Below are 12,198 nucleotides of genomic sequence, written 5' to 3' on the forward strand. Positions count from 1 at the left end.
CAGTTTATCTCCAAAAAGGACGGGTAAGAGTACCGACTGTTTATGCATGTTTTTTAGACTAGTTATAGGCAGGTACAACACACAGCAGCGTTACATCAGCGTTCGTTCCTCAAGTCTATGGAAACACGCGACCGGTTGGTGACGGGCTCTAGTTTGCCTACACGAGCACAGGCTCTGGCTCCAGAAGGCGAACAATTCTGGTGGAAAAGGAGGATCAGCGTCCTCCTGATACTGCCACTGTGTGCAAGCATCATCCACACCCTCAGAGTGGACATTTTCAAAAGGCTGTATCCTGAAAAAGCATACATATACATACGATATAATCCGCAGGTCAGGCCAAGTAATAAAAAATAAAAATAAAAATAACATTCCAATTAATTGCGGGTGGACAAGTGATAAATCATTAATGTGTTGATTTTAATAAAGACACGGAACTCTCATTTCACGGCAAGACGCAACGAACGTGCGTCACTCTTTTACTTTCGTTTTCAACTGAACGTATTTCTCTTTAGAGAAAACCAATCATGTGCCTAGAGCACCTCCTAGTGGTCATTATATAAAACACAAAGGAAAACCCTACGTGAGATAGTGCTTTATAACTTAAAAGCTTTAACTAAAAATATACACAAGCTTAACTAACAGAAATTATATAATTAAATATTATATATAATTATATGTCCAACAATGATGTAGGTAAACAGTGGCAAAATATAAATTTGAAGGGAGTAAAGCCTGTGTTTAAAGACTGTTAAGGAAATGTAATTTAGCCAAATAAGAACTTTATTTTAAATAAATGTTAATTTATAAGCAGCCTTTTTTATTCCTTTGTGCAGTGGCTCAGGAGATGAGTCTTTAAGTCTGTAAAAAGTCAACAAACTTAAAATATAAAACCAAAGATTTTTTGAGGTAATGTAATCTTGTTAAAACAGATTTTATAAAATTGGTATCGAAAAAGGTATTGTTCAGGAATCGGTATCCAAGTCAAGCTATTGGTATTGGTATCAATATCGAAAATTTTTGAACAATACCCAGCCCTACAAATGAAAGATACGACTGTAATAAACAGTGTTTTCAGATTTTCAGGAATTCAGCTACAGAAATTTGTAATCAAATGTAAAATAACACTGCACTTTATAAATTAAATATACATTACAAATATAGTTACAAAAGTTATTCAGTCAAGAAGAGCAAGTGAATTTTCTCTGTCTTTTGTTTTTTAATTAACGTTATTATAGAGACAGCAGCAGGGATATTATGCTGCTATCACTTTAGGAGCTGCACGGATCCAATATACTGTTATGCGTTTTCTTTGTCAGCTGTTTACGTTCACTTAAGTCATAACTTAAGTCATAGTTCGTTTGTTTTTTTGCAAAAAGATGCGGAAGAGAACTTAGTTCAGTAACGCGCACTATTCAGTATGACAGGCGCTTTGAATGTGTGTGCAGCACAGAAAACAGCACGCAAATCTTCTTGCACTTGAATGGTTTAAAGTCATATTAAAATGCACACAAAGGAATCGATAAGGCAAATCGAAATTTTAATTTTATAACAAGTATCCAGTTCCAGAATTGGAATCAATTTTCGATTCCAGACCCCAGGGGGTGTCTAAATGATTTCTTATAATTCTTATCAATAACAATAAAATAAACAAAAACGTAAAGTAAAATGTGTTGTTATCAAGAAAGTAATTTGCTGTGAGATTCTAAAGTGCATAGGCTAATCCTGTGATGTAGATGTGGTGGGGAGTCATAAGAATTCTGGAACCTAAAACATGGGTACTAAAACATTTTTTAAAAAAAAACTATACTTCCCTTTCTATCCATATCAGAGATAACAATCATGCATCACTTACTTCTTAGCGAGGTCGTCTCCGGGTAGGACTGTGTTCCCGTCTGAATCGCTGAGCGCCCCCTCATCTTCGTCATCACCGACCATCCTGAGAGGGAAAGGAGATTTTTGGCCAATTGCCCAGAAAGACAGCATGACCTTTTCTGCAAATTTGCCCTGTCATATTGAGTTGCACCCTCAGTGCTGCCCTTGTATTTTGCAGACAGGGCAGTAACATATCTAGACAAGGGAACAACGGTTTGAACTACCAATATTCACAATCCATACAGCCTCAGAAAGAAATCGGATCTTTACACAATTACTTTTCTTCAACAAGTAGAATAAAAGGCCATAGGTTAACCTAAATGCAGTATAACTTATTATCAACTCTGAAATTCCATATTACTGGAAAACTACTTTAAACCAGATGTATTCTGCACACAGCGCAAAGTCCCGACTAATCGAAAAATAAATTTATAGTTCATTTTAATCTCTCAATTTCATGTTTTGTTCAAAGCTTTCCATGCCGTACTGAAAAACAATTAGGCTAAATATCATTTAATCATTCTTTAGATAATTCAATCAATCCAATTTGTTCTAACAAGCACATCTTCATTTTTTTTTTTATTCGATTTAATAGGCTGGCAGCAGTTTCACTCCTGAATCCACACTGTAGTATTGTTGCACAAACACATCAGAAGCGATACTCAAATTAATACGGTATATTACCCACTCATAATCTAAAAGGCATTAATGGCAGGTTTTTTGTGTTCTGCTCACCTGTGGTATGGCGTACTGGGTTCGTCTATCTTCATCAGCCCATAGTCCTTATCTGCCGGGTGATATGTGGCCAAAATGTTCATTTCATCCCATTTCTGTGACTTCTTCCTGAAAGAAAAAGGTCCAAACACAGAATTAGAGATAAAGCTATTAGCCCTGATGCAAATATTCCCATTGAGATCTGCTACATTAAACAAAGGACTCTGCCCCACTTTGAAACTTTATGGAGTACCTTGGAAAAGGACACAAAAAAAAAAAAATAGCATCAAGTGGCATACATAGCCTAATATACCGACTCTTTAGTGATATAAATGGAAAGACTGGCACACAAGGCCCTCTCTTCTCATGTCTCAAGTCAATGTTTCCCAATGCATTGAACTCTATGAGCTATCAAGCTACAGCGCTACCCCAGGTGCGGTGTTGTAATACAATGCACAAAGTACAATACAGGCACAAAAAGCCAAAATTAGATAAAAGATTATTTGAGTGAAGGGGTTGAAAAGCAGGGTAATAATTTGATTTTGATAATATTTAAAAACAAAATAAGAACTTTAGTAAAATAAAGCAGTCTATTTCATTTGAATCTTTATTTTATTGTATTTATTTGTGTTATTGTTAGTAATTTATTTGTTCTTATTTTTATTTTATTTTTTTTACTGTTTACTTGTCTTTTTTAAATTCAATTTAGCCTACTGTTTGAAATCAAGCTTCCTTGTGCTGTGTGTTGCAAGCTATTGCAACAAAATTACCCTATTGTAAAAAACAATTACACTGAGTTAGCAAATATTTGTGAGATAATTGTAATGGAAATTGATTGTATGAAAAAAAAAAAAGCTTAAAAGCTTAAAAGCTTTATCATATAAAGTGAGCTCTTGAGAAGAAATCTTTGATTGCCTAGACTTTTAATGTACGTGTATTTTAATGAAAACGTTATCAAATATTGATACTTTTCAAGGTATCGTATCAAAGTTTGAAATTCCAGTATCGTAATAACACTAACAAGTACCGATAATTTGTAATGATAATTTCCATATGACTAGATATGAATCCATATGAATCAATTTTGATTTCATATTGACTTCGAGAATGTATCAATACAATTCTTTTTACATTTCAGCCATATTTTAAATGGCATACCAGTGTTGTTACTGTTAACTTAACAGTAACTTAACTGTTAACTTTGGTTCTGTTAACTCAGAATCCCCATCGGACCACAAGGAAGTTATATCAAACACTCGCTGGTGTCTGAAAGTGAGTTTTGAGCTGAAAATTGTTTAAAATGTTCAAGTTAGCTGGTAGCCTGATATAATAACATGGGAAATAAGCAGCAGTGTTGACCCTCTCCTGACTCAGGTAAACTCCCTCTTTGTTAATGACCACTCCCTCAAGCCCCAGATGTCCCGCTTTGGACCAAGGTATTCGGTGGGCCAAAAACCCCTGGCCGTTGTTCCCAAGGAAGCCCCAATGAGGCCTGATCAAGCCCCGGAAGTGACTGTAGAAACGCGACCTAGGCACTCGCTAGCATGCTCACTTTTGGCCTGACAGTGGAAAAATGGCTACTGGCACCGGTGCTACTGCTCTCGAATGTTAGTCTGGAGCCCTGTAAGTACACAAGTCAACAAAATATATAACACTGTTCTGGTAGTTTTTGGATATTTTAATCCAAAAATCATACATATTGTGCCTTTAAATATAATATAAATGTCAGGCGAAAAACTTAAATGAAAATTAGAAATGTTGCCTTGGAATTAAAATATGTTTAAGTTGAAGTACTAAAATTGACTAAAACTGAAAAAATAAATTAAAGACAATCATAAAACTAATAAAAATGACAAAAGCACTGAAAAATTACTGAAAAAAAAAAAAAAAAAAAGCTACTTAATTAATGAATACTAAAATTATTTAAAAATATTACTAAAATAAGTGGTAACTATACTCTTGGTACCACATTCACGCCAGAAATTATCCATTTCTCACTGATCCATTCAAGAATGTGCATCTACTCTGTAGACTGAATGGCGAAAACTTTGCATTTGACCATATAGACCATAAATAAGTGTTAAAGCGAAGCTAAAGTATGACCTCGATCAATCGATTATGGCCTTAGCAGCTGCAATCAACACCCACTCCACGCAATGACAGAGCCACTTCAAAACACAAAGCATTTTATTGGCCTTCAAGCAGTTTAAACTCTGACATGCTTCAAAACTGTAACTAAAGCAATGATCAACGTAGTCCAAATCCGTTCTTTCCATGTTGTAGTCAGATAAAAAAAAAAAAAAAAAAAAAAAAAAAAACCCTGCAAGTGCATTTAGTGACATGAACGCAGTAGACTGGACCACTAATGCATCTGCAGTGGCAGTTTGTGCCAATCCACATGGAAGAAGAACAGTTACACAACCAGCGTTTGGAAGAGGTGCTATGTAACAAAGCAAGTGTGGAAATCCACTCAAACCTGATATAGGATTTAAACTGCAGCATTTCAAAATGCCAAAGCACAACCTAAGATACTGTTGTTTTGAGAAGAGGATTATTTTTAGGTCTCTTTTAGGGAGGTCCTGGAAGCAATCATTGCAAGATTTACTGTCCTACTGCGCACAGGTCTATGCATCAGACAGAAAGATGAAACTAAAGCAGGACCAGCGAGGACCAATCGAGTAATGCTAATCTCTTCAGAATGGATGTTCATGTTCCCTCGTAAAATAATCAAGAGATTAGTTTAATTCATGTTAGAGGCAGAGGCCACCTCAGTGGTGAACAGCGATTTATTCTGTCACGTGGGAGCATACGGTGCACTGTTGCATGTAGTAGGGGTCATGCTTTTACGGATCATGGGTTACAAAAACAGTACATGAGCAGCAGTCTGTAGTGACTTATTAGGAGAACAAGCACAATACAATGTAATGAACTTGTCTGCAGTTAAGAGACCAGAATGCTGCGAAACCTTATGAATCAAACAATGTTTTATCTCCATGGAAGTCCTGGAAAAACAACGGAGTTCAGGCAAAAATGTGATCTACAAGATGGCACAGGATGTCACTTAAAATAACAAAAATAAGTTGCCAAAGTCTACTGCATTGTTTAAAAAACAAAAACACATTGTTGGGAAAATAATGCCCTCATATTCATACAGGATAAAGGTGGGATATATTCAGACATGTCCTTAAGGAGTTCTGATACGTAGACTTTTTAAGTAGAGAGTAAAAACAAAGTCACTGACTGAATACTTTTCGACTTCTGTAAGCTGGAAATAGTGAATTGAACAATTTCCTAAAATGTGAATTAGTGTTGTCTGTTGTCTAGTGTTGTCTGTTAACACAAGCATCGCTATTACTATTGTATCGCTATTATATTTGATGGTGATGATTTGAAAACAAACATCAGAATCAAAAGTAATGGGGACTTCATTATCGATCAGTGGCTTATCGGAATTGGCTGATAATCACTTCCTATGACTTCATCGTGGTCAAATATATAATGTGGATTCAGCAAAAAGTTGTAAGAAAATGAACCTGATTCAGCAGCTAAAATATGTGAGAAGTACAACAAATTTTGGTAATAAATTATATTGTAATTATAATAGTTATTTAGTTTGTGACAAATTTCAGTAAATAAAAAAACATTAAAAGTATAAACATTAAATAATCAATACACAAAACTATCGCTGTCACATTAATTTTTATGCTACTTATGGTTGCTGTATATCAATCTGCCACTAAAGTCAGAATGAAAGGAAATTTTGGCAATTCCTTCCCTGAACTTCTTCATAGCCATTTGTATCTTAATATAGACAATGTTTTGTTTAGGCCTGATAAAAATTTGAAAATTATTATTATTATTTTTTTTTTATTTGATTATTAATGAATCCAAATACAGTATTTTCACCAATAATTAAACAAAAAGTAAGCTGGTATTAGCCTACTTGAGTTGAGTTGAGTTAACAGTGACAGTGAACAGAGATAAAATCTTAAATAACTGTGATCCGGTCATTCAGATTACATGAAATAATTGGTATTAACTGTAAAAAATTATGATCATTATTCAAATCATGCTGCTTGTTGAGGAGATGGTTGCTGTTACTACTTTTTTTTTTTTTTTTTTTAAACTTAATTTTGCCTGTTGAATAACAAAAAAAAAAATAAAAAAAAAATACCATAGACTTGAAGGAGAGACACGTGCCATATCTACAGACCAAAATATCAGTAACTTGGGGGTTAGCCAGAAAGCAAAAGCCTAGCAACCACCTAGCATGCCTTGACAACCACATAACACACCAGAAGACACTTAGAACACCTTAACAAATGCCCTGGCAACCACCCACACACTAGTATTGTGGTGGTGATTCTGCACGAGTAAAACTCTAGTTTATTATACACACCAAGTGGTTTTATAGAGTTCAATCAAATATTTCTTAGAAATCACTTGAGATTTCAAACTGAATTGACCAAAAGAAATAAAGCAATATTTTGGAAGAATTAATAGTTTTCCATATTTTCCAGAAATTAAGTTGTATTAATGTCTAAGTGAATTTATTACATTTAGAAATAATGTAAAATAAATTAAAACATTTACAAACATTACAAACACTATAAACGTGCACTATAAACTTGTGGAGTGAGTTCCTCTCACTCCACAAGAAATCCTTTGAATTTTACTATATCCTAAACAGAATAAGAATAAAAAAAAAAAAGTATGTATAAAACAAACAAACATTAATTATAAACGACATTTATTATAAACACCCATTCTAAAATTTATTTAAAGTGAAACTGAAACTATCAAGAACTCGATTCGATTCTAGATTTGATTCAATGAATGCAATAATTAAATTTTCACTGGCCCTAACACAAAAAAGTAATAAATAAAATAGATCGTTTTTGTTGTTTTTGACCCATATATCCTTGTATTGTAATAAAAAGTTTATGACGCCAACATTTTAAATACCAGTGAAATGTAACAATTCTGACTTCCAATTTCGATACCATAGCTAAGACTACTAAATAATATAAATTTCAAAGATTATTAAAAACAAGTAAACAGTCATTAATACAAAAATTAAAAAAAAATCAAATAATCAAACTACAAGCAACAGAACAAAGATACAAATTAAATAAATAGTGCTTTTCATGTTTTTCAGGGAGATCTAAAAATAGTTTTCATGTACAGAAAATGAATAAAGTAATCAAATGTAAAACAATACTGCTTATAATCTTCACTGTATAAATTAGATTAAGCCCTATTAAAGTTACAAAAGTTATTCAGTGAAGAGCATTCCATGGATGTTGAAGGTTCTTCGTGGAACCATCAATGCCAATAAAGAACCTTTTTTAAGAGCGAAGGTGCATCACTCAATAATTTTTTTAAATAGGGTCTAATTTAGTGTCACTGCAGTCGGCTCAGTGGTCTCACAGGACGGGAATTTCGTTAATAAGTGCCATTCTTACAGTGTGTCCTATTTTCCTAAGAGTGGGAGAGCTGGATTCAAGAACGATGTCTTCTGGCGAGAGAGGAAGAGGAGGCAGAGGAAGTCGGCAAGCCAAAGAGAACACCTACATACAGACGACAGATGCCATACTGACAACACAACATCTCCATAACCAAGAGGTTTAGTGCCTCCTTTATTGAGGTTTCTGAAAAATCCTATTCAAATGTTGATCGAACTAAAAGAACAAATCAATATGTGTGCTGAATATAGATAAAAGCCAGATGGCTCAGTTAACAAGGAAATGGGATTGTCTTTATTTCTGTCCCATCCTTGATATGAGACAACTTCTCTGACCTCCAGGACAGAAGGTACATCAGAGAGACGGACATCCACGACTCCTATGAGTGTCTCTGGAAGAGTGAATGTCAAAATGAATGAGATCAATTTTTACATGCGTCGTCCTCCAGGCAAAAAAAAAAAAAAAAAAAAAAAAAATCACTCATCTAATTTTACAAATCTGCAGTGACAGCTGTGTTTTATGATAGCCAGAGTGAGAGGACAAGTGTTGTTATTCCATTTATGTTGAAATGTTTTGATTTGACTTATAGGTGCAATAGGTGATTCTCTACAGAAACATTTTTGTTATATTGGTTGAAAGTCTCCTCATATACTGATAGAAATCACTATGTTAAATGGTCTAAATGTATTTTCATAAATATATTGTCTGTGGAAGGCATAAGACCATAAAATGTTTATTCAATCATTACATTCGGTCTGAACGAAAGAATACGATGTCCAACCTGCCTGTCAACGTATGTTTTTACATACTCGCGCGCACCCTGTTCACACAGACATCACGTCATCAGCGCGTTTCATGCTATGCAAAATTCAGACCTCAGTCACAGAGCACCATAAACAAACAGCAGCCACTGTTTACATTTCCAACCGATTCAAAACAATGAGCTTATGCTGCGTTCATGCCATAACTAACGTAATCAAAAGATGGCAACCTGTGACGTTCTAACAGAGCTGTTCACGTCCTCATACACAGAATTATGCATATCCATGTCAACAGTATCAACACCGAAATGAATCTGCAGCAGTCAGGTACAAGCTTTTTGTTTTACGTTCATTATTATTGTAATATTATGTGCTTTGAGACATGAGGTAGTTTAACACTGTCTCTTGTGACGCTTTGCCAAGAACAGCTGTGTGTGTGTGTGTCTTCATGTGTTTTGGAGGAGGTGCTTTTTTGGACAGCGATTTTCAGGGAAGGTGGGATCGTATGCTTTCAATGCTAGCGGGCTAACGTTAACATTTCCCAGATCTCCTACTGCACCTTTAACTGATGTGAGCCTCTTTTTAACCATGTTCATTCATATTATCTAAGAGAAATCACACTACCTTTAACATTTTCTTTTTAGAACTAATAAGTTTTTTGTAGTGTGACATTATATTTATTTAAATTTATTTGAAAGATTAGTGAGACTGCCAAGTTAATGCTTAAGTCATGAAATCATTTATATTAAAATATGAAAGAATATGAATTGGTTTTAAGAAATTTCTAACCATTTGAATACACAAGCCTTAATCATCCACTTTATGTATGTAATAATGTTATTAATGATTTTTTTATTAGCGCATGAAAGTGCATAAAGTGCATTATAACATGAAAATATCAGTTTGAGTCACACAATTTGTATGTTTGGTCAAGGTAAAATGACTGACTGAAGAGACTTCATACTTTTGCTACATATCACTGGATTAAAATCATATCACTGGACCCGTGCATCTAAATAACAGTTTCAAAAACTGATTAGACTACAGTTGGTTAATAAAGAATAAGTCGGATTTGTGATCATTCCATCTGGATGGTTTATTGACATGACAGGTCAGTGGCTAACCTATTAGCAACCTATGCTACAAACCCAGTAATCCAACTGGAACAAACCAGTTAAATTGAATCTCTAGGACTGATTGAGTGTATTAGTTCAGGTCACAGTCAACATCATTTCAGAGTTTGATTGACAGGTATCATGCTGACTGTAACACTGACATAGACGCCCTGTCTGACTGATTTAACCTGTTTTAAAGACCATTTACTCACTGTTGGTCGTCTTCAGAGTTTATAGGGGGTGCTGGTTCTGGGGTGTCCTGGACTGGCTCTTCGGGTCGGGCTTTGATACTGGATTTGTTCTTCAGAATCCCTTTAATGGGTCGCGGTGCTGCCATAACCGTCAAACCCACCCACAACTCCTCTTTTGCAATGTTTACGCCTCAAACAAACGACTAAAACACACCGAAGCGGTTCAGAAACAACACTGACCTAATTTTTTAACCACTGATGTATTGCTTGCCTTAAGATGAAAGTTAAACGCTGTTTGTGACTAAAGTTTGTGACCGTTGATGACTTGAATTCTGCCAGAGCTCACGCACTTGCCCATTTACAGCGAGCGAGGAAAGGAAATAGGGCGCCGCAGTCAGTCTCGCACTCTTTATCATCGCGAGAGTTGCAGTGTTGCTATAGAAACGTAACTCTAACGTGTCGAGTAACAGTCGCCATGTTTGTTGGGGCGGTGAGGTCAAGTCCAGAGTTGCGTCCCAAATGACGCACTATACACTATGCACTTATACACTATGTACTTATGCACTATGTACTCATCCATATAGTGCGTGAATTGTATAACGTTATTTTGTCATTTAACATCGGAGTCTGATACCCCCTACGTAATTAAAGCTGCGACAGTTGAGAGCATGAAGTGTCCAACATTCCACACTTCGTTTTTTTCCCGTTAATTTAGTGCATCATCCGGGTATTTAAAGTGCACTTTTTCTTTTGGGAATTTTCTGTGTGAACGCACTACTCGCACTATTTGTACTTAAAAACGTCATAGAATAGTGCGTAAGTACGCGAATTGGGACGCACCTACAGTTGTGCGCATTTTAACGAGGTAAACTTTGTAACGCATCAGTTTTATTCATAAATATCTCATAAATGCTTAACAAATATAATAATGGATATGAATAGACCTTAGTCAAGGTAGCGCCATATTTAGTGTTTGACAGGAAAGAAAACGGGAAAACTCGAGAAGTAGGCTACAGTGTGTTAAAGTCATCATGAAATCAAAGTTGACAGTTTTTGTTTTTTATGATTTTATGGAATATTGCAGCATTTATTATAAATGATTTGTCATCTTTTTTTTCCTTTAAATTCATGTGCCCTTCTGTAATATTTAATCAAAATAAGTCTTGTGTTCATCTGTGTAAAATTTAATATGGCATCTAAATGGGCTATATGCACGGTTACTTCCTGGTTGTCGTTAAGCCAGCTCGGGCATTTCCGGTGAACTGTTAGCTGTTCATTCTGTAGTCGCTGTACATCGACACAAAACCATCAATGGTTGACTTTTTAATGTTGTATTCATATTTTAATGCACTTATCACATTTACCTAATTTGCCAATAAACCAGTTTTATTGATTGAAAAAACGCAGTGTCTGTAATTAGACAAGCATTTTTTTCCCCCCAGCACTTCAAATGTTATTTTTAATGTGATGACCACAAACATTATTTGTTCATCCTTTTGAGATTGTCCCGACTGTAAAACCGAACGTTTCCAAATGTATGAAATTCAACATTTGATAGAAAACACTTATTTAAAAATGAAAAAGACAATAATTACCACTTTAACCAGCAGGTGGCGGCAAAGTAGCATTTATTTGCGCATATATCAGCCATTTCCTCTAATCGTTTTTCACTTCGTTTTTGACTTAATATTAAACATTATAAAATAACTATGTTTAAAAATACATTTTGTCAATGTGAAGTATGAAATACTCAAAAAAATCTTAAGAAAAACAATAACTTTTCTTGTGATTCATGACAGAAAGCGAGCACCGCGCTTTCCCTTTGTAATTAGCAGCTGTCAGTCAGTGCAGCGCGAGATCAATGATTTCAGCACACTTGTAAAAACACACATTTTATTCATTTAATCTTACTAAAGTGCACAATAAATATTTAATTTTTTTGAAGCTTTTTTTCACATAAAAGTGTGAAAACTGATGGTCGAATTGAATTTAGCTGAGGAACAATGAGGAACGTCTTTATTTATTTATTTTTTATGCCGTCTTACGTTTGTTTGAATAACTAAATTAATGCTATACCTGA

At 34.9% G+C, this 12,198-nt stretch overlaps 1 protein-coding gene across 1 annotated transcript in view; it reads right to left on the reverse strand.

Annotated features, from left to right (window-relative positions):
- The window catches only part of ppp1r2 (protein phosphatase 1, regulatory (inhibitor) subunit 2), a 33,143-nt gene extending 22,634 nt beyond the window's left edge, over positions 1-10,509 (reverse strand). Inside the window, exons 1-3 of the mRNA XM_051911506.1 lie at positions 10,140-10,509; positions 2,608-2,715; positions 1,853-1,936 (exon numbers count right to left, since the gene is read on the reverse strand). Of these exons, the coding sequence (XP_051767466.1) occupies positions 1,853-1,936; positions 2,608-2,715; positions 10,140-10,264 (317 nt within the window). The 5' untranslated portion in view covers positions 10,265-10,509. The remainder of the gene's footprint in view (positions 1-1,852; positions 1,937-2,607; positions 2,716-10,139) is intronic.
- Between the last annotated feature and the right edge of the window lie 1,689 nt (positions 10,510-12,198).

This window comes from Ctenopharyngodon idella, chromosome 10, assembly GCF_019924925.1.
Source record: "Ctenopharyngodon idella isolate HZGC_01 chromosome 10, HZGC01, whole genome shotgun sequence".
Classification (NCBI taxonomy): Eukaryota; Metazoa; Chordata; class Actinopteri; order Cypriniformes; family Xenocyprididae; genus Ctenopharyngodon; species Ctenopharyngodon idella.